At 51.3% G+C, this 25000-nt stretch overlaps 1 protein-coding gene across 9 annotated transcripts in view; it reads right to left on the bottom strand.

Annotated features, from left to right (window-relative positions):
- Nucleotides 1-25000, bottom strand: part of HUWE1 (HECT, UBA and WWE domain containing E3 ubiquitin protein ligase 1) — a 234366-nt gene that overhangs the window by 37655 nt on the left and 171711 nt on the right. For all 9 annotated transcript variants that reach the window (XM_073590844.1, XM_073590843.1, XM_073590850.1 and 6 more), the window contains one exon: nt 24202-24304. In XM_073590844.1, coding sequence (XP_073446945.1) covers nt 24202-24304 — 103 coding nt within the window. The remainder of the gene's footprint in view (nt 1-24201; nt 24305-25000) is intronic.

The raw sequence follows: 25000 nt of genomic DNA, 5'->3' as shown, positions 1-25000 counted from the left end.
TTCTGTTTTTATTTTATGGGAATTAATAAAAATGATTACACTTGTTCCACTTGATAGTCCAGTTGTAAGGCATCAGCTTTCATACTTGAAAGACTGTTTTTTAATAGGTTCTTGTCCATTTCAGTGGGGGATAGGTCTTTTTCCCTTCTTTTCATTTCTTTTTAAATGTTGCAATCTGGATTTGTAACCTAGAAGTATAAGACACTATTAATGTTATCAATAAAAGGGATTTTTGGTACTTACCGTAAAATCTTTCTTGGAGCCTTCACTGGGGGGACACAGATAACCATGGGGTGTATGCTGCTGTCACTAGGAGGCGCTGACACTATGCAAAAGGAAAAAATAGCTCCTCCCCAGTAGTATACACCCACCAACAGGCACTAGGCTACTCAGCTGGTGTCAAAGCAGTTGGAGAAGCAACCAAACTCTCAACGTATGTAACAACTCAAAACAACGGCACGTGGCCAACCATTGCACAAACAATTAGGGAGGGTGCTGTGTCCCCCAATGAAGGCTCCAAGAAAGAGATTTTATGCTAAGTACCAAAAATCCCTCTTTCTTTATCGCTTCATTGGAGGACACAACCATTGGACGTCCAAAAGCAGTCCCAAGGGTGGGAGAATGAAAATATATGCAAAGACAAGAGAACCTAGGCCGGCTGGTGAGAAACCGCCGCCTGCAGAACCTTCCTACCCAGGCATGCATCAGCTGAAGCTTGGGTATTAACTTCGTAAAACCTACCTAAGGCATGCAAAGACGACCAGGTTGCGGCCTAGCACATCTTCAGAGCCAAAGCCTGTTGACGAAAGGCCCGGGAAGCTCCCACCGTCCGGTTGGAGCGAGCCTTTACTCCCGGAGGAGGCTGTTTGCCCTGAACACAGTATATCTCCAATCTCGCCGAACAAATCCAACGGGCAATCGTGGACTCAGAAGCATGGAGCTCCTTACAACGACCCTCAAGGATGACAATAAGGGAATCTGACTGACGAAAGGGAGCAGTCTTAGAAAGGAAGACTTGAATAGCGCTGACCAAATCCAGTTTCTGGAGAGACTTTTCCAGTGGATCAACCGGAGAAGGATGACTTCTTCATTAATGTGAAAGGCAGAAAACATCTAGGGCAAAAAGGAAGGAACAGGAAGAAGCGCTACCTTGTTCTGGTGCAGAATCAGGAAAGAAGGACGACACGACAGTGCCGCTAGCTCAAACTCTCCTAAGACGTAATGGTGATTAGGAAGGACACATTCCAAGACAGGAGAGAAAACGAGATATCCTGGACGGGCTGAAAGGGGGCACCACTGAAGAACATCGAGACCAAGATTGAGATCCCATGGATCTACCGGAGGATGGTAAGGTGGCGCCGGGTGGGCAACCTTTTCAATGAAAGTCTTCACCTGAGCAAACAAAATGTTATCCTCGAACCACCCGAAGAGGGCTTTCCAGTATCTGTGGTAGATGTGTGAGAATGCTGGTTTCCTTCCTCAGTCATGGTCTGGATGACTGTGGCAGAGAAACCGACTTTTTTTTTTTTTTTTGGGAATGCGGCCTCAACGGCCCTGCAGTTAGACTCAGACCGTGAACTCAGGTGGAAGAGGAGGCTTTGCGATAGAAGATCTGGACGGTCTGTAAGCTTCCAGGAAACGTCCAAGGAGCATGTAAATCAGCTCCACATACCAGGCCCATCTCGGCCAGTCTGGAGCAGTGAGAAGAACGGGAACCCCTTCTGCCTTAATCTTCCTTTTTTTTATGCAACTCTTGTAATCAAGGGGGAGAGGCGGAAAAAGATAAGGCAGCTGAAACCGGGACCATAGGATCACTAGAGTGTCGCAGCCAATGGCCTTTGGGTCCCGTAATCTGGCTACGAACAGAGGAACCTTTAAGGTTTGCCCGGGACACCATGAGTTCGACGAAGTATTTGGTCGAAGATTGGGGCGGCAGAAATTCGGAAGACGTTTCAGGGCTTGGACGAGGGACTGTGATATTTTGTCAGGTTCAAGACCGACAGACATGGCAACAGCCCACTCCGGAGGGAGGGGAGTGCACTCATCGGAAAATTAGAAGGCTCCTTGGTGGAAGGACTGCAGGACGGACCACTTTCTCTTTCATCAGGCACAGGCATAATGATTTATTGGTGGGCTTAGAGGAATGACCCAAAGCCCCTGCAGAGTTGGGTATATGCTAGTGAGGGATATACTAGTAAAGAGTGCCAGAGCTATACTGCTGAGGAGTGCTATGGAGCAAGAGGGACAGGGAAGGGGTGTAGCACAGAGCCTACCCGATGCCAACGACGATATAGCTGAAGATTCGATGGTTCCTGTGTCCCTGTCTCAGATGTCTGCAGGACTGAGCCAAGGCAGAACGTCGCAGGAGCACAGGGGTTAAGATGGCCCTGACAACGCTGAGCTGCACGATGCGATAGTAGGTGTGACCAAGCACAGGGAGAAGTGAAAAGCTGAGCACGGTTGGCTGGAGCGTCGGAGGAGGCGTGGCCAGAGAGAGCAGATGGCTAGCAGAAAGAGAAGAGGATACAGTAATTAGAGCCGGGAGGAGTGTCCCCGCTTCTGACAGGCTGGAGATCTGCATGCAGAGAGCGGGGGGCGTGGCCTGGGAAAATAGGGATTTTTGAGTACTCACTGTAAAATCCTTTTCTCCGAGCTATTCATTGGGGGACACAGTGGGTGCTATGCTGCTTGCCACTAGGAGGACACTAAGTAAGCCAGAAAAAAAGTTAGCTCCTCCCCTGCAGTATACACCCTCTCGCTGGATGAGATCTCCAGTTCTGTGAAAAAAGCAGTAGGCGCTTCAACAGTCAACAATATCCATAACTATGTCAAAACCTAAGAATGCTACAAATGAGCCAGTAGGCTAAACAGGGCGGGTGAAAAGGATTTTACGGTGAGTACACAAAAATCCCTATTTCTCCTACGCCTCATTGGGGGACACAGACAGTGGGACGTCCTAAAGCAGTCCCTGGGTGGGGAGCATACATCTGCTAATACCCCATGTACCACTGAGTCAACACTGAGGTACTGCCGATTGCAGGATGCGTCTGCCGAGAGCTGCATCTGCAGAGGCCTGAGAATGAATTTGGTAATATTTTGTAAAGGCATGCAGACTGGAACAAGTCGCAGCCTTGCAGACCTGTTCTGCCGAGGCCTGGTGCCGAAGGGCCCAAGAGGCGCCCACTGACCGGGTAGAGTGCGCCTTAATCCCCACTGGGAAAGGCACATTCCTGACACGGTAGGATTCCTGAATCGCTGAGCGAATCCACCTAGCGTTGCTTTTGAAGCGGCTAGGCCCTTCCTATGCCCCTCTGGAAGTATGAACAGGGCATGTACCGTCTCAGCGTCCTAACCACATCCAGGGTGTGGAGGGCCTTCTCAATGCGATGGACTGGCGCCAGACAAAAGGAAGGCAAAACAATTTCCTCGTTGAGATGGAAGAGGAGACGTCCTGAGAACTACCTTGTCCTGATGAAAATTCAGGAACGGAGAACGGCAGGACAGGGCTGCCAATTCCAAACCTCGTCTGATTGACATAATTGCCACTAGAAAGACCACTTTCCAAGAGAGGACCGTCAATGACACGCCTTGCAGCGGTTCAAAAGGAGCCTCCTGTAAGGCCCTGAGACCAGATTAAGGTCCCATGATTCCAATGGCCTTCTATAAGGAGGCGTCACATGGGAAACTCCTTGAATAAACGTACTGACCTGAGGTTTGGTGGCAATTTTGAGCTGGAAAAGCACCGACAAAGCCGAAATTTGGCCCTTGAACGAGCTAAGCGTGAGGCCTGATTTTAATCCGGATTGAAGGAACTCCAATATGGCCGGATTGGAGAACACCAGAGGGGAACGACTATGATCCTTGCACCACGAAAAGATTTTCCATGTGCGGTGATAAATATGCCTGGATACATGGTGGAAATCACGTCGAGAGAGAACCCAGCCTGTGCTAAAATCCAGGATTCAACGGCCACGCCATCAAAGACAGGGTCCCGGAGTTCTGGTGGTAAATCGGGCCCTGAGAAAGCAGATCCATGCGATCTGGAAGTCGCCAGGGGACGTCGGCGACTAGTTGTATTAGTTCTGCATACCATGCTCAGCACGGCCAATCTGGCGCAACTAGGATCACTGGTACCCTCCGCTCTGATCTTCTTGATGACCCTCGGAAGCAAGGGAAGAGGGGGAAAGATGTATGGGAGCCGGAACCGGTGCCATGGCAGAACTAGGGCGTCTGCTCCAATGGCACATGGATCGCGCAATGAACCGAGACATCTTGTTGCTTAGTCTGGAGGCCATGAGGTCCACATCCGGAGTCCCCCAACGATGACAAATCTGGTGAAAGACTTCCGGAAGAAGAGACCACTCTCCCGAGGCAAAGCCTTGGCAACTGAGAAAATCTGCCGCCCAATTTCCTACGCCCGGGATGTGAATTGCTGAGATGGGCGAATGGTTGGTCTCGGCCCAATAGAGGATGTGACTCACTTCGTGCATGGCCATCCTGCTCCGGGTACATCCCTGGCAGTTGATATACGCTACAGCCGTGACATTGTCGGATTGGATCCTGATGGGGTGACCTGCAAGGAGATGGTGGAAAATCCGTAGAGCAAATCTGATCGCTCGTATCTCCAAAATGTTGATGGGGAGACGTGACTCTCGGGTCGACCAACGACCCTGTGCCGTGTGGTGACAAAAGACCGCACCCCAGCCGAGAAGACTTGCATCGGTGGTTACTACCAACCATCTTACTGGGAGAAAAGTCCTCCCTTGATTCAGGGAGGACCTCAAGAGTCCACCACCTGAGGGCTTGCCTGATCCGCAGGGACAGAAGGATCCGACTGTCCAAGGAGAACAAGCTCTTGTCCCAAACTAACAGCGACGCATGTTGTAAGGGACGGAGATGGAACTGTGCAAATGGAACTGCTTCCGTCGCCGCCACCATCTTTCCGAGAACTCTCATGCTGAAATGAATGGAGTGAGAAGCTGGGCGGGAAAGAGTCCGCACTGCCTGTTGTAAGGCTTGCGTCTTTTCTGGAGGAAGAATGACCAACCCGTGGGAAGTGTCCAAGATCATTCCTAAAAAGGAAATCTGCTGAGCCGGTTTCGGGGAAGACTTTGCAAAGTTTATCTTCCACCCCAGGCGCAAGAGAGTATTTACGGTTATCTCCACTGATTCCTCGCAGGTTGGAAGGGACGGACCCTTGATGAGCAGGTCGTCAAGATACGGTAACACCACTAATCCGAGAGTGGAGAAAGGCCATGACAGCCGCCATGACCTTGGTAAAGACCCTGGGGGCAGTGGCGAGTCCAAAGGGCAAGGCAACAAACTGGAAGAGTTCCTTGTGAACTGCGAAACGCAGGAGCTGCTGGTGAGACGGGCAGGTCGGAATGTGAAAGTAAGCGCCCTTGATGTCGATGGATGCTAGGAACTCTTTCCATGGAAGCGACAAATGATCGGAGATATCCCATTCGGAATCGCCGAACCGTGACAAACCGATTTAACAGTTTGAGATCCAGAATGGGTTGCATCGTCCCGTCCTTCTTTGGAACCACAAAAAGGTTTGAATAAAATCCTCTGAACCTTTCGTGATGAGCGACTGGAATGATGACTCCGTCCCTTAAGAGAGCCTGAACAGCCCGAAGGAAGGCTCTTGTCTTTCCCTTGGGGGGAGAGGAAAGGAAAAAGCGAGTTGGAGGGGGAGAGGAAAACCATCTTGTATCCGGAGGACACCAGCTCCCTGACCCACTTGTCGTGGACGACCGCGAGCCAGGTGTGGCTGAAGGAAAGTAGGCGACCGCCTACTAAGTCGGCGTCCGCCGGATACCGCAACAAGTCATTGGGTAGATCTATGAGATCTGGCTCCCCTGGATCCAGAAGCCCCAGGCCTGGGTTTCCAAGAGCGGTTAGGTGTGTATGAGACCTGGGAGCCTCTGTCTCCACGCAGACACGGACCTGATCCGGAAGAGAAGGTAGAGGAGGACCAACTGGAGTTGTTGCGAAAAGATTGAAAACGCATCAGCTGTTGGTTGCGAAACGGCCGAACAGCCTTTTGTTGAGGAAGGAATTTACTTTTTCCCCCGGTAGCATCAGAAATGAGCTGATCCAGTTTCTCTCCAAAAAGACTACCCGTTTGAAAGGGGAGAAAAGTCAACAATCTTTTAGATGTGGCATCCGCCCACCAGTCGCGGAGCCATAGGGCTCTTCTAACGGAGATCGCATTAGCGGCAGTTTGAGCAGCGCAATTGGCGGCATCAAAAGAGGTGTCCACTACAAAGTCCGCTGCATGAATTCTCTGTCTGGCGACCGTGGTTGCCTCCGGAGGAAGATTGGTGCCCTGGAAGGAAGTAATCAAGACTTCTACCCAAGCGGCCGTTGCCTTAGTGACCCAAATTGCCGCGAAAGATGGAAAAAGCACTGCTCCTGAAGCTTCAAAAACTGAACGGGCAAGGTAATCAGACGATCAGAGGGGTTTCTGATTGAGGAACCCTCAGAAACAGAAGAGTTTTTGAAGCAAGACGCGATACAGGCGGGTCCACCGGAGGGGTCTAACCAATCCTTCATTAGGTCTGGATCAAAAGGGTATTTATAGCCTGAGTAGACTTTTGCCCTGTGAACCGCTTATGTGGACGATTCCCTATGTTTCTGGACAATTTCCTTAAAGTTCGGATGGCTGGTAAATAACCTGCGCACACGCTTGGTTTTCTTAAGCGAGATAGGATGTGCTGGAGCGGGAACATTATCCTCATCCAACTTCAGAATCCTGTTGATTGATTCTATAAGAGAATCAAGCGACTCGATCAGTTGGGGGATTTGGGAGGGGCTGACGTGTCAGATTCGAATTCAGTGTCATGCTCGCTGAGAACTCCAGGAGAGGGAGAGCGAGAGACAGGAGTCACAGATGCAGAGGCGCGAACGGGACTAAGGGATGCGTCATGGGTCCGCTTTCTAGAGACCTGACCATCCCTTGAACGAGTACGGCCCCTGCTGGTGGACGGTTCCCGGCCGACGCCAGAGCCTTCCTCGGGGGGTAAGGACACCTTATGGCTTAAAGAGTCCTCCTGGAGAGAGAATATAGCCTGGGTAAGAGACTCCACCCACCGTGACAGGGACGCAGCCCACTCAGGGGTACTAAACGCAGGAGGCCCGTCAGCAGCGGCAGCGAGGGGCGATCGAGCGCAGGTCGGGGCGCAGTCAGTGCATAACGGATTAGTCTGTGACTGGGTGAGGCAGAATTGCAAAAGGTACACACGGTAAAAAAATGCAGTGTGCTTTTTAGCAGCCCCTTTAGCCTCCTTAGATTGAGGCATAGCGCTCCTGAAAGGGTTAACGGCAGAGTCTGCGGCAGGGAACGTGCCGGAAAGGGGTTAAGCTTTAATCTGAGGGCAGATGCAGCTTACCCGGTCCTATGCTGTGTCCCCGCGGTGTCACCCGGTATCCGGCAGAATGCTCGCCTCACAGATCGTGTCCAGAGCAGGCTGAGGCAAAAAGATATGGCCCCCGAGATTAGAATTGCACATCTCGTCAGGTATGAGAGGCGCCAAGGTGAGAGGGGGGCGTAGATAATAGCGTGGGCGGCGCTATTCAAATTGCAGCCTAGTAGCGCTGAGGGGGGGGGGGGTAGGGCCGCGATGGGGGGGCCAGGACCCGCCCCCATACCTCCACTCCAGTGCTCAGCGCTGTCCAGCCATCCATGCAGGCTCTCATCCTCCTGGGCTGATGTAGCAGAGCTGGAGTTCTTAAAGGGCCATGCTCAAATCGATCCTCCCTATGATAGGGGGATGGAGAGCTATGGGGCTGATTCAGGGCCTACGTAAGCGCTGTCCAGTCTTCTCCATTCCGTGCGCCTGCCCTCATATTAGTGGATTACCGGACTCCGGTCGTAAGGATCATCGCCAATATTGCTAGAGGAATCAGCCCCAAACGTCGCAGGAAAGTGTACGGGGAGATATACTCCGCGTGCTTGCCTGTTCTTGGTTCGGGGGAGAGCGGGCCGTAGAAACGAACCGTCGCCCCCTTCACTCCATTAAAAAATAAAAATTTACAGAAAAATTAAAAAATAAATTAAAACCGGTGGGGTCTGAAACCAGACCCAAGTGCCTCCTACAGACACTAAGCATGAACTGGAGATATATCATCCAGTGAGAGGGTGTATACTGCAGGGGAGGAGTTAACTTTTTTTCTGGTTTACTTATCTAGTGGCAAGCAGCATAACACCCACTGTGTGTCCCCCAAAGAGGCGTAGGAGAAAAGCTGGCGGTGGAAAGCGAAAGTAGTGAGGCGATTGGTTTGACGCGCCGGGGGCGTGTCAAGCACGGAGAATGGGCCGGTCGAGCGGTGAGTGAGCCTCTGTGATTGGTGGGCCACAGGGTGGGGGCATGTCCACGCAGGAAGCTCTGTTACAGGAGCAAAGGGGAAAATGGCGCGCGGCAAGGAGAAAAAAGGCGCCAACAAACGGAGAGCTGTGCTGAACTGCAGTTTCTTTAGAAAATAGCCTGCCGCTGCGGTCTGTGCCCTGCGGTCTGAGATCGGTCTGGCCGCGGCATGGGGGGGGGGGGGGAACACATACCTGTCACAGGGATGTCCAGAGTCCTCTTGTCCGATGGAGATGTCGTCGGGAGCCCTCAGATAGTGGAGGATCGCTGTAAAGCAGGGATCCTCCTTCCCGCACCAATTCCGAATGGTGCAGAAGACGGCGTCAACCCCTTACAAGAAGGGGGGAGGCCACCGCAGGTGACCACAGTCTTCCTCTCAGACCTTTTCTATCCGAGGAGATGGGTGAGGAGGGGAAATGGCAAAGGACCGGCCATCATAAATCACCCTGACACACCCGGGAAGGTGACGGGGATAAGGTCCTGCCAGCGGGTCTGAGAGTGGGCGATGTGGGTGATACCACACTGCTCTCAGTCGCATAAAGTGGGAAAACTGTGAGAAATTACACCCTGTTACCCTGAAGATGAAGAACCTGGAAAACAGAGATTAATAAAACACAACAGGGTACCTGAAAATAAAAAAGCTGTGGATCTGGGGTTAGATCCAGGTCCGCCTCCTACAGACACTAAGCTTAAATTTAGTAACCTAGTGCCTGTCGGTGGGAGTATACTACTGGGGAGGAGCTATTTTTTCCTTTTGCATAGTGTCAGCGCCTCCTAGTGACAGCAGCATATACCCCATGGTTATGTGTCCCCCAATGAAGCAATAAACAAAATTGTTTAATATGCATATCTCTATTTAACCTATTGGAACTGTTAACCCTGTGATGGCTATGAACTTTCACACTGTCATATTTTCTGTTGGCGCTCGGTTTTTTGAAACCCAGCGTCCTCTCTTAACTACCGTATATACTCGGGTATAAGACGAGATTTTCAGCCCATTTTTTGGGGGGCTGAAAGTCCCCCTCTCGGCTTATACGCGAGTCATATACCGGGGGTCGGCGATCATACTCACCTCTCCTGGCATGTGTCTGCAGCCCCCCGTGCTTATTCCATCTTCTCGGCGCTGTTCTTCCTGCTTTCAGCGGTCACGTGGTACCGCTCATTACTCATGAATATGCGCATATACATGAGGGTAATGAGCGGTACCACGTGACCGCAGGAAGAACAGCGCCAAGAAGATGGAACAAGCACGGGGAGCTGCAGACATGCCAGGAGAGTCGAGTATGACGGGGGGGGGAGCCATATCCACATGACCCCCGTTCCACTGCTGCGTGTCGCTCTGTTGTCTTGCATCCACTGGCAGTGACGTTCAGGTCAGAGGGCGCCATGACGTAGTTAGCACGCGCCCTCTGCCTGAACAGTCACTGCAGAGCCAGCAACGCTGATGAGCAGTAGCGATGAGGTAAGTGTATAGTTTTTTTTTTTAATTGAGGCTGTGGCAGCAACATTGTAAGGGGCCACCAATCACTGTGCAGCATTAGAAGGGGCCACCAATCACTGTGCAGCATTATAAGGGGCCACCAATCACTGTGCAGCATTATAAGGGGCCACCAATCACTGTGCAGCATTATAAGGGGCCACCAATCACTGTGCAGCATTATAAGGGGCCACCAATCACTGTGCAGCATTATAAGGGGCCACCAATCACTGTGCAGCATTATAAGGGGCCACCAGTCACTGTGCAGCATTATAAGGGGCCACCAATCACTGTGCAGCATTATAAGGGGCCACCAATCACTGTGCAGCATTATAAGGGGCCACCAATCACTGTGCAGCATTATAAAGGGCCACCAATCACTGTGCAGCATTATAAGGGGCCACCAATCACTGTGCAGCATTATAAGGGGCCACCAATCACTGTGCAGCATTATAAGGGGCCACCAATCACTGTGCAGCATTATAAGGGGCCACCAATCACTGTGCAGCATTATAAGGGGCCACCAATCACTGTGCAGCATTATAAGGGGCCACCAATCACTGTGCAGCATTATAAGGGGCCACCAATCACTGTGCAGCATTATAAGGGGCATATGTTATGATGGAGCATGTTATAGGGCCACCATTATTCACTGTGAAGCAGTACTTGAGGCATATTTTTGTATGGAGCATCTTATGGAACCCATCATGAACTTTATGGAGCATTATATGGGCCCATTATGAAGAATTACATGAGGCGTATTTTGTATGGAGCACATCATGAACTTTATGGAGCATTATATGGGCCCATCATGAACACTATGGAGCAGTATATGAGGCACATCATGAACTTTATGGAGCATTATATGGGCCCAGCATGAACTTTATGGAGCATTATATGGAGCTCATGATTCAATATGGAGCCCCCTTGCTTTGCCCAAGCATTGCTGAGTATACATACTGGTATACCGTATCTCTGGTCTTGGATATACAATACGTGCCGGTATTTTGAGAATTTAAAAAAGAAATCCATACCATAGCGATTAAAGTTTTTTTTATCCCGTTAGAAATGGATCCCAGTACTTCTAATCCTGGACCAAAACAAAAAACGCAGATCATATGAAGCCGCTTTCAAATTTAAGGTTGTGTCAAGAGCAGAAGAAAGCAATAACAGTATTGCAAGTAGGGAATTTTGTGTTAACGAAAAGTGAGGGAGTGGTGGAAAATGAAAGCAGACTTGGAAAAGACACCAAAGGCAAAAAAAGCTCAACGTGGTTCGAAGGAGTCATATGAGGCTCTAGAGACTGAATTGCATAAACGGGTTATGGAGTGTCGTCAAAATGGTTACTGCGTAACACGCATGGGAATTCGCTTACGTGCCCTTCAAATGGCTAAAGACGACCAATATAAAGCACCAGGAAATGAAAATTTTGTTGCATCAGCAGGATGGTAGACCCACTTCATTAATAGATTTGGCCTATGTTTGCAGCAAAGAAAGATTTCACAGAAGTTGACAAAAGACCTTGATGAAAATGTGATGTCATTCCATTCATTCATCATAAAACAAAGAAGGCTCCATAACTATGACCTGGGGGATATTGGAGATATGGATGAAACACCTATAGGACTTTTGATCTTCCAAGCAACAGAACTGTGGCAAATATGGGAGACAAAACTATTTTACTCAGAACCACAGGAAATGAAAAAAATCATTTCACAGTCGTTCTTTCATGTTTGGCTAATGGAACTAAGCTGCGGCCTGTCATTTTTAAAAGAAAGACATTGCCTAAAAAGGTGATATTTCCACTACGAATTACAGTGCGTGCTCATATTAAAGGCTGGATGGATGAAGATGGAACCAAAAAATGGCTGGAAGAAATTTGGAATGGACGACCAGGAGCAGCCTTTAAGAAAAAAGGAGATTTTTGTGTACCCACCGTAAAATCTCTCTTAGCCTCTAATTGGGGGACACAGAACCATGGGTGTTATGCTGCAGTCCACTAGGAAGCGACACTATGTATAATCTGAAAAAGATTAACTATGGCTCCTCCTCTGCAGTATACACCCCTGGACGGAGTCAGCCTTCTCCAGTTTTGTGCAAAAGCATTAGGAGGAACGTAACAGAAACATAACCATGCCTGTAAGAAGGCAACTATGTACGAGCTCAAAGAACAATATGAGAACTCAACCATGACAACGGCCCGTAAGGGCAACAGGGTGGGAGCTGTGTCCCCCAATTAGAGGATAAGAGAAAGCGATTTTACGGTGAGTACACAAAAATCTCCTTTACTCTGTCGCCTCATTGGGGGACACAGAACCATGGGACGTCCCAAAGCAGTCCCTGGGTGGGAAGCAATGGACGAATTTTGTGCTGACAGGTCCCTAAACTTGGGGCACCGCCGCCTGCAGAACCAGTCTTCCCAGGCTCGCGTCCGCTGAAGACTGGGTATAAACTCTGTAGTGTTTCGTAAACGTGTGTAGGCTAGTCCAAGTGGCCGCCTTACACACCTGTTGTGCCGAAGCCTGGTGCCGAATGGCCCAGGAGGCCCCCACCGCCCGCGTAGAGTGTGCCGTGATACCGGCCGGAAGAGAATTGTTAAGGCGGTAAGCCTCTTGTATGGTGGACTTGATCCACCTGGCAAGGGTAGCTTTGGAAGCCGGCAGACCCTTGCGAACGCCTTCCGGAAGAAGGAAAAGGGAATCAGACTTCCGGAAGGGTGCAGTCCTAGACACGTATATACGCAATGCCCTGACGAGGTCAAGCGTATGCAGAGCCTTCTCCACTCTATGAACCGGAACTGGGCAAAGGGATGGCAGTGAAATTTCCTCATTGAGGTGGAAGTTGGACACAACCTTCGGAAGGAAGGATGGGACTGTACGGAGAGAACCACCTTGTCCTGGTGAAAGGCTAGGAAGGGCCTTCTGCAGGAGAGTGCTGACAATTCAGACACCCTGTGTAGCGAGGTGATTGCCACCAGAAAAACCACCTTCTGTGATAGAATGCGACTTCCTTAAGGGGTTCGAAAGGTGGTGCCTGCAATGCTGTCAGGACCAGGTTGAGGTCCCACGTTTCCAGTGGACGTTTGTAGGGGGGGCGACTAATCGGGAAACTCCTTGGAGAAGAGTCGTTACTTGCGGCTTGCTAGCAATGCGCCTCTGGAAAAGCACTGAGAGCGCCGACACCTGGCTCTTAAGCGAGCATAGGGATAGACGCCAGGCCCGATTGAAGAAAACCCAAGTACTTCTGGGAGGGAATAAGGGAGTGGAATCTGGCCGTGAGATTCGCACCAGGTAAAGAAAGCTCTCCAGGTACGGTAATAAATCTTGGCGGAGGCTGGCTTCCGTGCCCTGATCATGGTCTTAATGACATCCGGTGAGAGCCCTGCCTGGGTTAGAACCCAGGTCTCAAGGGCCACGCCGTCAAATTGAGAGCCCCTGAGTTCTGGTGGTAGAACAGGCCTTGTGACAGAAGATTGGGACGGTCGGGGAGACGCCGGGGGGCGTCTGCTGTAAGTTGTACAATGTCGGCGTACCATGTACGTCTGGGCCAGTCTGGCGCAATCAGGATGGTTGGAACTCCCTCTTGTTTGATCTTCCTCACAACTCTGGAGATCAGACGGAGGGGTGGAAAAATGTACAGAAGCTGGAACTGGGTCCAGTCCAGAACCAGGGCATCTGCTCCGAGCGACCGCGGATCGCGTGTCCTGGCCATGAAGTTGGAGACCTTGGCATTGAGATGGGATGCCATTAGGTCCACGTCCGGGGTCCCCCAGCGACAGCAGATCTGGTGAAAAATTTTGGGATGGAGAGACCACTCCTCCGAGTCCATTCCTTGTCTGCTGAGGAAGTCGGCTTCCCAGTTGTCCACACCCGGAATGTGGACCGCAGAGAGTACCGACCTCGTGTCTTCCGCCCAGTGGAGGATATGTGCCACTTCCCTCATCGCCTGGGTACTGCAGGTTCCGCCTTGGTGATTCACATATGCCACCGCCATGGCATTGTCCGACTGTATTCTGATATGAGAGTCTGCTAGCAAGTGATGAAAAGCTCTCAGTGCCAGGAAGATGACCCGAATCTCCAGGACGTTGATGGGCATGGTCGCTTCCAGTGTTGACCACTTGCCTTGTGCCCTGTGATGTAGGTGCACAGCACCCCAACCTGTCAGACTTGCGTCGGTGGTCAGAACCTTCCAATGACCTGAGAGAAAGGATTTTCCCCTTGCAAGAGAGGTTGGCTTGAGCCACCAGTGCAGGGACCTTCTGGTTTTCGATGTTAGCCGGAACTCCCTGTCGAGGGAGAAAGGATTCCTGTCCCAGGACTTGAGGATGGCTAGTTGAAGGTGTCTGAGGTGAAACTGGGCAAATGGTACCGCCTCCATTGCTGCTGCCATCCTGCCGAAGACTCTCATGGCAAACCGGAGAGATTGGGGGGGGGATTGCGGAGGAGTATGCAAACTCCCAGATGGAGAGCCAGTGCCTTGTCCCTGGGAAGGAGCACCAGACCCCTGGAGGAGTCGAATAGCATCCCCAGGAATGTCAGACTGACTCGGGGTAGTTGATGACTTTTTCAAGTTGACTAACCAGCCCAGGCGACTCCGTGTTGATTGTGATTGAAACACTGACCTCACAGTCCTTGAAGGTGGGAGCCTTGATAAGAAGGTCGTCCAGGTATGGAACGACTACTATGCCTCTGGAGTGTAGAACGTCCATCGTGGCTGCCATGATTTTTGTAAACGTCCTGAGAGCCGTGGCGAGTCCGAACGGGAGAGCCACGAACTGGTAGTGATCCTGGTCGATAGCGAACCTGAGAAATCTCTGGCTTTGACTGGCCTGCTTTCGGCTGCCAGGTCCTTTCCGGCCTCTGCGCCGCCCGTGGGTTGTCCCTGTGTGGAGAGCGGTTACGATTTTGTGCTGGACACGAGACGGACCAGCCTGAAGAATTCCGAAAGGATCGGAATTGTGTTTGGTTACGCCTTTTGAACGTGCCTTTAGGTTTTAGATGAGGGAGAGGGGTACTCTTCCCCCCAGTGGCATTAGATATCATTGTGTCCAAGTTTTCACCGAAAAGTCGCCCACTGAGGTACGGGAGGTGCGTGAGGGACTTTTTCGAGGCCGCGTCCGCTTTCCATTCCCGTAGCCAAAGGATACGCCGGATTGTGATGGCATTTGATGCTAATCCCGCTACACCTCTTGTGGAATCCAGAGCTGCATGAAGCATGCAATCTTCTACCACTGCTATTTGAACCGCTTGGTCTGACAGCTCAGGATTGGAAGCTTGGAGGCCATCCTGCAAATTTTTGGCCCAAGCCAGAATGGCTTTGGCCACCCAGACTGAAGCGAATGCGGGAGCCAGGGAAGCCCCTGCCACTTCGAAAATTGAACGAGCCATGCGTTCTACCTGCCGGTCTGCTGCATTTCTAAGGGTTGAGTTATCTGGCAGTGACAGGAGGGTCTGTGCGGCTAGCCTAGAGACTGGAGGGTCCACTTCGGGCAGATCTGTCCACTCCTTGGTGTCCTTCTGTGGGAAAGGGTACCTTGCCTCCAAATATTTGCGATTGGTGAATTTCTTCTCGGGCTGCAAAAACTGCTTCGTAAGTATCGCCTGAAATTCCAGGTGATTAGAGAAGACCTTAGGCGGTTTCAGAACACCTTCAAAGCAAATCTTGTGTTCTGGGGCATCCGGGGGTGGATCAGAAGTGTCCAGCACTCGATGGATGGAAGAGATAATGTCCTCAACTAGCGCTGCATTGCTAGGGGTACCGGGGACCAGAGACATCTGTTTCGTTGTCCGAGTCACAGATGCCTTCCGAATCCTGCGTATCACTGAGGCGTTCCCTGGTGGGCGAACTAGGGCGGAGGTCTCCTGTGGTCGGGGATCGCTGTGGAGATCTGCGTTGTCTGTCCCTAGTAGGGGACGGTCTAGGTGACCTGGAACTACAGTGTCTCTCCCTAGAGGGGGATGACCGTGTGCTATAGGATGACGCAGATGAACGCGACCTGTGGGTCCGCTTACATCTGGGAGAGCAAGAAACGGCCTTGTCCCTGAGTGGAGCTGTCCCTTTGCTGCGTAACGCTCATAGCCGAGACATGACCCTGCAGAGCCTGGAGTAATGTGGAGGTCAGGTTATCTATGGACTGCGTCATAGACTGCGACATTTGAGTAGCCCATTCCGGCGTGGTAGCAGACACTGAAGCATTGGTAGGAGCCTCTTGGGGTTCTGACCCAGTATTTTGGATACAATCCCAGCAGTGCGGGTACGTGCTGCCACTGGGGAGAGTGGTTTTACAGGCTGTGCAGAATGCATAAAAGCAGTCCTGCCTGGTTCTCTTGTACCTTGAGCCCGGCATAGTGCACCGAGTGCCGAAAGGCTGGCTATGCAGAGGGCCCTACAGGGGTGGCCATGCAGAGGAAACCTATAGGGGAGCCTTATAGGGAATATGGATTCACAGCCGAGTAAGAAAACCCAGCTGTGATCTTACCCCACCAGTGTGCCCCTAGGTCCAGCGCTGTAGCTTCACAGTCCTGTGCTCCCCGGAGACTGGCTGACGTGCTGCTGATGTCACAATGCCTTCTCCTGCAGCAATTCTGACCCAGAAATGGCCGATGAGAGGACGAGGAGGAAAAGGAAGGGGGGCAGTGAGCTGGAAAAACAGGATTTTTTGGGTTGCTTACCGTAAAATCTGTTTCTCGGAGCCTTCATTGGGGGACACAGAGACCATGGGTGTATGCTGCTGCCACTAGGAGGCTGACACTATGCACAAAAAAGGTTAGCTCCTCCTCCGCAGTGTACATCCCACCGACCGGCAGGGAATTCCTCAGTTAGTGAGAAAGCAGTAGGAGAAGTAACAGAATAGATTGAAAACAGAACAGACAACTCAACTGTAAACAGCCAACAAACATAATAACAGGAGTTGTAGAACATGGGAGGGTGCTGTGTCCCCCAATGAAGACTCCGAGAAACAGATTTTACGGTAAGCAACCCAAAAAATCCTGTTTTCTCGTTCGCCTTATTGGGGGACACAGACCATGGGACGTCCCAAAGCAGTCCCTGGGGTGGGAAAACAAACTTACATCAGGCCAGCGGACTCACCACCGCAGCCTGCAGAATCTTCCTACCTAGGCTGGCGTCCACCGAAGCGTAGGTGTGGACTTTGTAGAATTTCACAAACGTGTGAACCGAAGACCAGGTCGCAGCTTTGCAAAGCTGCAGCGCGGAAGCCCTGTGGCGTACCGCCCAGGAGGCACCCACTGCCCGGGTAGAGTGCGCTCATATCCCTGGAGGAGCCACTCGATGCTTAACTCTGTAGGCCTCCAAAATTGCCGATCTGATCCAGCGAGCAATAGTGGCCTTTGAAGCTGGGTGACCTTTCCGCCCCCCATCTGGAATGATGAAAAGAGACTGTCTTTCACAAGGAAGTTATCCTAGATTGATTGACTCATCGCCCTGACCACATCCAGCTTGTTCAAGGACCGCTCCAGAGGATGAGTTGGACTCGGACAGAAAGACAGAAGAACAATATCCTCATTGAGGTGGAAAGAGGACACCACCTTAGGCAGGAAAGAGGGTGGAAGCCGCAGAACTACCTTATCCTGGTGGAATACCAAAAAAGGGGAACGGCAAGAAAGAGCCGCCAATTCCGACACGCGCCGGATGGAAGTGATGGCCACCAGAAAGGCTACCTTCCAAGAAAGGAGAGAAAGGGAAACATCCCTGAGAGGTTCAAAAGGAGGACCTTGCAGAATCTCGAGAACCAGATTAAGATCCCATGGATCTACGGGCGCTCGGAACGGAGGAGCCGTGTGAGCCACGCCTTGAAGAAAGGTTTTGACCTGAGGACGGGAGGCCAACGTCTTCTGAAATAAAATGGACAGCGCCGAAACTTGACCCTTCAAAGAGCTGAGGGCAAGCCCCGCATCCAGCCCTGCCTGAAGAAACGCCAGAACCGAAGGGAGCGAAAAGCACATGGGCGCAATGTCATTGGCCTTGCACCAAGTGAAATAGGCCTTCCAGACACGGTAATAAATTTAGGAAGATGATTGATTTCTGGCTCGGTTCATGGTACGAATTACTCGATCGGAAAATCCTGCCCTTTTCAAAACCTCGGTCTCAACAGCCACGTCGTTAAATTGAGCGACCTATAATTGGGGTGGCAAATCGGGCCTTGAGACAGCAGATCTGCCCTGTCCGGAAGCTTCCAGGGGGCGTCCGCGAGAAGATTGACAATATCCGCGAACCAAGACCTTCTGGGCCAATTCGGGGCGATGAGAATGACTGGGATTCCTTCTGCTTTGATCTTCAACAATTTGGGAAGAAGAGGCAGGGGAGTTCAAACTGCGACCAAGGAACGGCCAGAGCGTCGGCGCCCACTGCCATAGGGTCTCGAGACCTGGATACAAACTGTGGGACTTTCCTGTTGAGGCGAGACGCCAGCAGGTCTACGTCCGGGGTTCCCCATCGACGGCGGAGCAGATGAAACACCTCCGGATGTAGGGACCACTCTCCCGCCGCGAGACCCTCGCGGCTGAGAAAGTCGGCGGCCCAGTTGTCTACGCCGGGAATGTGCACCGCGGAAATTGTCGGCACGGAAACCTCTGCCCAATGAAGAATCTTGGACACTTCTGCTAGGGCTGAGACACTCCGTGTCCCTCCTTGGCGGTTGACATATGCCACCGCTGTGGCATTGTCTGTCTGGATCCGGACAGGCAGGCCCCTGAGGAGCCTCTCCCAGTGAACGAGAGCCAGATGAATCGCTCGTATCTCTAGGACGTTGATCAGCAGAGCTGATTCCTGAGACGACCATCGAACCTGAACAGTGTGATTGCGGAACACTGCCCCCCAGCCGAGGAGGCTGGCATCCGTTGTTACAATCTGCCAGTGAATGGGAAGAAATTACCGTCCCAAGGAAATGAGACGGGACATCAACCACCAGTTGAGTGACCATTTGATCCAGCGTGAAAGACGAACAGGACGATCCAGGGACAGAGCCGACCTGTTCCACCTCGACAGGATGGCGTGTTGGAGAGGTCTGGCGTGAAATTGGGCAAAGGGAACTGCCTCTATCGCCGCCACCATCTTTCCCAGGACCCTCATGGTCGTTCGGAGGGACGGAAATCGTGTGATCTGCAGCAGGGAAAGAATCTTCTCTTGTGGGAGAAAGACCCTTGTCCGACGAGTGTCGAACAGTAGGCCCAGAAACACAAGACGTTGAGTAGGAACCAGACAGGGCTTTTTCCTGCTGACGATCCACCCGAAATTGGAAAGGGTGTCTAAGACGATCGTCAGACTTAGGCGAGCCTGTTGAAAAGAGGGAGCTTTGATCAGAATGTCCTCGAGGTACAGAATAAGGACGAGACCTCTGATCCTCAACAAAGGCCATCAACGCAGCCATGATCTTTGTGAATACTCTGGGTGCGGTGGCGAGACCGAAGGGCAGCGCGACGAACTGGTAATGTTCCTGGCGAATCGCAAAACGCAGGAACTTCTGATGTCCGGAGAATATGGGAACATGTAGATAGGCATCTTGGATGTCTATTGAACACATGAATTCCTGCTCCTCCATGGAAGCGATTACCGAACGAACCGACTCCATCCGGAAGTGGCGGAGGCGGACGCTTTTGTTGAGTAGCTTGAGATCCAAGATGGGTCAGACCGCCTTGTCTTTTTTTGGCACCACAAATAGGTTCGAATAAAACCCTGTGAACCGCTCCGCCTCGGGAACGGGCACAATCACCCCGGAACTGAGGAGAGAGGTGATGGCTGTAAAGAACCCCGGGATCAAGGCTGGATCTTTTGGAGGGCGGGATTCGAAGAAACGATCTCGGGGACGAGAAACGAACTCTATCTTGTATCCTGACGATACAACCTCCCTGACCCAAGCGTCCTCCACTGAGGCCAGCCAGACGTCTCTGAAGAAAAGTAGGAGTCGACCTCCCAATTGGAAGGGACCCTCGGAAGTCCGACGATAGTCATGCTGATGTGGACCGTCCAGATCTGGATGGTCTGCCCTGGGAAGAGTGTGATTGCCAGGAGGGGGTGGTTCTGAAGGAAACTTTCTATCCTGGCGTGCCTGCGGTCTTTGTTGGTTGGAAGGGTTCTCCGCCGTATTGAAACGGCGGAAAGCCCGAAAGGGACGAAACTGACGCCTTAGTGGGGGTCTGCGAGGCTTCAACTGAGGGAGGAGGGAGCTCGTGCCTCCGGTGGCGTCCTTAATAATCTGATCCAATTGGGATCCAAAGAGGCGCACTCCCTGAAAAGGCAGATTAGTAAGAGACTTCTTAGAAGACAAGTCCGCCTGCCAGGCCTTGAGCCAAATCATACGTCGGATTGCCACTACGTTGCTTGACGCCTGAACTGCGCAGGATGCGGCATCCAAAGAAGCAGAAAGCAGATAATCCCCCGTATGGGAGATCTGATTGGCGAGATCGGCCAAACGCTCTGGTTGTGCTTTATCTAGGATGCCCTTACGAAGATCCACTGCCCAAGTAGCTATGGCCTTTGCTGCCCAAGATGAAGCAAAGATTGGACATACCGCCGCTTCGAATGCAGACTTTGCTAGGGATTCTATAATCCTATCATTAGAATCCTTTAAAGATGCCACACCTGAAAGCGGGAGAACCGTGTTACGGTATTAGAAAGTCTGGACACGGGTGGGTCCACCGAGGGAGAAGCAGACCAGTTGTCCGTGAGCTCTTTGGCAAACGGGTACAGCACGCCGAGACGCTTTCCTCTTTGAAAGCATCTGGTCGGATCTTCTCTTTCCTTGGTAAAAATCTTTCCAAACTCGGAATGGAAAGGAAATACCCTGGAGGGTGTTTCCGCCCATCTGAACGAAACCTCCTGATCTGAGGATTTCGCAGGGGAGTCAGCAATGTCGAAGGTATGGTGAATCGCTGCAATGAGGTCCTGCACCGTAACCTTCATATTCGCATCCTGTTCCGAATCCAGCTCTAAAGTCCCCTCAGATGACCTGTCCGAGAACGCTTCACCTGACTCGGGAGAGGAGGCTGCTGAGAAGGGCTATGCGGTGAGATGGGACGAGGAGAGGATTCCGGCTGGAGATCCTGCCTGGGTCTTTTGCGACTAATACTGGCTGGCTCAAATGGAATCTCTTGAGACTTGCTGGACCCTGCAGAAGTGTCCAGAGGCAACTTATCAAGAACGGCTACTAGGGACTGAGACACCCTGGTGAGGTCTGCCACTGATTGTGATAGAGACGAAGCCCAGCCAGGCATGGGGGGGGTTCACTCTCACATGGGGCCATAGATGGCTCCTGAGCGGCGTCAGGCTGAATTGGATTGCTGCAGTCTAGGGAGTGGACTGACCTGAGGGAAGTTTGCGATTGCAAGAAGAACATGCAAAGAACTTGACTAGAGTGCAGGAGGGAGCCGTAGGGCGGGACCGATCAGATTTAGAGTTAGACAGTGAGTAACTGAGGTAGTGCCGGGAGGTTGGGGGACAGAAGGCAGAGAAGGGTGTCAGTCTGCAGATGCAGAGCTACTCACGGTCCGGTGACCCCAGAGACGATGCTATCCGACTTGTCTGCAGATGCAGGTCATAGCGAAATTCTGCTGACAGGCCAAGAGAGCGATATCCTGCTGACAGGCCAAGACAACGGTGTCCGGCTGACAGGCTGAGAAGATGGCGACCGCCTGAGAGGAAAGGAGAAGACGTGCGCTTCCAGGGGAAGGGCGGAGCTAACAGCCGGGCTGAAATAGGCACTGCCCACTGGCCAAGAACAGGCTGGGGTGCAAGAGAGGCGGTGGGAGGACCTGGAACGGGCGGGAGAGAAGCCCGCTTAGTAGAAAGGGGCGGGTTTGCGACGCTGAAGTAGGCCCGATTTGAAGCCGGGGACTAAATTAATAGCGGCGGCCGCCTGTCAGCACGGGGTCGGCGCGGAGGTGCCGCAGCATGAGCGCTGCTGCAAAAAAAACCTGCCAGGGGAGAAGGGAACAGCTGTAAGAGAGAGCAGAGGCTGCCTGTAGGCGCAGGATGGCCGCAGGTGTCCGCAGCGCTACCGCATCCCTGCTCCAAAGGGAACGCTGCAACCGTGCCAACTGAGGGGGAGGCGAATGGGCCTCAATACTTACCCGTCCCGGGCCCGGATTCCTGTCGAATAAAGGTACATTGTTCCTGAAGAGTGTCTGTCTCGTCCAACCGACAGGCTCTGGTAGGCGAGTGGGTGGGAGACGGACGACAAGGACCCTTTGAATCGCTGACACGTCTTCGTGTTGGCGTCCGCCAGGAAGGCTGCTGGTCCTGCCACGGAGAGCTGTGAGGATACGGGGTGGCAGAACACGCCGTACTCACAGACTCCTTGTGGGAGTACAGATGTGACTATTCACTCTGTATCCCTCCAGAAAAAACCTGAAACGAAACGACGCACAACGAGGTAGATATGGGTCTAATCAAAGACCCGTGTCCACCTCCTACTGACACTAAGCTAAACTGAGGAATTCCCTGCCGGTCGGTGGGGTGTACACTGCGGAGGAGGAGCTAACTTTTTTTGTGCATAGTGTCAGCCTCCTAGTGGCAGCAGCATACACCCATGGTCTCTGTGTCCCCCAATAAGGCGAACGAGAAAAATCTTGGTGTGTCTCCTATGCGACACTAAGCAAAAACTGGAGAAGGCTGACGCCGTCCAGGGGTGTATACTGCAGAGGAGGAGACATAGTTAATCATTTTCAGATTATGCATAGTGTCGCCTCCTAGTGGACAGCAGCATAACACCCATGGTTCTGTGTCCTCCAATGAGGCGACAGAGTAAACCATCATTGCTAGTTTGGGATATGTTCAGAGCCCACACATCTGATGACATAAAAAAATTGGCAAAGCCTTCTCAAGTTACTTTGGCGGTTATTCCAGGTGGACCTACATCTGTATTGCAGCCCCTAGATGTGTGTTTAAAAAAACCTTTTCAAAGACCATGTGCGGAGGATGTGGCATGAATGGATGTCATCTGGTCAAGCCCATGAAGCCGGACATAGAATTAATAGCAAAGTGGGTTCGTGATGCGTGGGAAGAGATTCCAGAGGACATGGTGCAACACGCCTTCAAGAAATGTGGCATTAGTAATGCCATGGATGGCAGTGAAGACAGCGCTTTGTATGAAGACGACAGCAGTGACGATGATGACGACAATGTCTATGCTGATAACCTCTTACAAGCTGAAGCTCTGTTTGGACAAACAGATGAGGAATGCAGTGACTTTGAAGGGTTTTAACTTTTTTGTGTTTTAGATTGGTTGCTGATTGAGCGAAGGTTTTTGTACTTATAAAGTTATTGTTGTTACCATATTGTTTTTGACCCTCTTTTCCACTTACAGTGCTTGTTTAAAGTTATTCTTTTAAATAAGTATTCAAAACCATTTAGGCTATGTGTCCACGTCGCTTCAAGCGATTTTTTCCTGAGCAGAAACGCATGCCCTTGCCAGGGAAAACACATGCGCTTTTTGACACGCGTTTTTGATGCGATTGTCAAGCGTTTTCCCATGCGTTTTTGCCCATATAATTGATGGTATGCGGAATCACGGGCGATTCCGCAAAATTGATGAACATGCTGCGTTTTTAACCGCTAAGCGATTCCGCAGCGGTAAAAAACGCACCATTGGCACAACATGTGCGTTTTCTATTACAAATGCATGGAATGCTTTTTTTAAGCCTTTCTGCGGCAGAATCGCGAGTTTAAAAACGCCGCGGAAATGTTTAAAAACGCTACGTGGGCACACAGCCTTAACCTACTGATGTCTCAATTAATTTTACTTTTATTCGTATCTATTTTTAGTTTTGAAATTTACCAGTAGCTTCGGCATTTTCCACCCTAGGCTTATACGCGAGTCAATAAGTTTTCCCATTATTTGTGACAAAATTGGGGGGGGGGGGGGGGGGGGGAGGTTTGGTCGGCTTATACACGCGTATATACGGTATATATACTTGTGATGCCTGTACATACTGCGTGGTATTTCCTGACGAAGGGGGCATGAGACCCCCGAAACGCGCTGAACAAATGTGAATCTTTGACTTTCTCTTGGAATTCATCCTTGCGGCAGCGAAGAGTATAACTACAAATTCCCTTTGAATACATGATTTCTGATGGTCGTTGAGGACCTGTGGATCTGCAGCAGCCGCCAGCCTTTATGCTTTTATCTCATCCTAACCAGGTGAGCAAATTTCTTGGTATATTCTCTCCTTTGTAACGTGGATAAGACCCTATGGCGCTTTTTTGTCTCCCCATTCTTTTGCAATAATTTCCACAACATGAACATGGCCTACATTTGCAGTACCCTGTAAAGCATGACAGCCAGCGACCCAAAATGTAACGTGCACTAGATCTAGACTGAAAGTTTAATACTTCCCATACCTTGTGTGCGTGCTGCTGCTTCCCATCTGGAAAGTACTTCCTCTCTGCACTGCCAAGCGTGTGTACTGGACACCCCTGTTTCCACTTAGGCGACTTGTAAATGCTAAAAGAAAAGAATTAATTTAACTTGCATAATTCCAACAAGTTTGCTATAACATACTTTAAAATAACTAAAAATAGGTTAAAGGGTCCTCCTGATCCCTATATACAGGTGTTTGTGTATAGCTCTGTCTCCTCCTATCCTCTCAATGGCCTCTGAGGATATGCAATAACTAGAGGGAAAGTCACCTATAAAAGAGACTATCAGCAGAAAATGACTGTTCAAACCAAGCACAAGCAGTCGGGAGTACCCTTGGCGTGACCACACAGTTCAATGCACCCACTAGTTCTCCACACATCTCTGAGCTCCTCTGACTCCTGTAAAGCCACAGCCGTCAATCAAGTAAAAGGGGGAAGACAGATAGAAAACAAGTATGTAGTAAGGAGCACTGAGCCGTCTAGTCACCCCTGGGAGCATTGTTTGAACAGTTAGTCTGTGCTGACTGACTCCCTTTAAGGCCGCGGTAGAGAGAGGCGCGAGAGAGAGAGCGAAAGAAAGAGCGCGCGAGAGAGCGAAAGAAAGAGCGCGCGAGAGAGCGAAAGAAAGAGCGCGCGAGAGAGCGAAAGAAAGAGCGCGCGAGAGAGCGAAAGAAAGAGCGCGCGAGAGAGCGAAAGAAAGAGCGCGCGAGAGAGCGAAAGAAAGAGCGCGCGAGAGAGCGAAAGAAAGAGCGCGCGAGAGAGCGAAAGAAAGAGCGCGCGA

Source organism: Dendrobates tinctorius, unplaced genomic scaffold (genome assembly GCF_039654945.1).
Source record: "Dendrobates tinctorius isolate UK_male_01 unplaced genomic scaffold, ASM3965494v1 ptg000120l, whole genome shotgun sequence".
In the NCBI taxonomy this organism is placed as follows: domain Eukaryota; kingdom Metazoa; phylum Chordata; class Amphibia; order Anura; family Dendrobatidae; genus Dendrobates; species Dendrobates tinctorius.
Note: the sequence above shows the minus strand (reverse complement) of the source record. Positions and strands in the feature narration are given on the sequence as shown.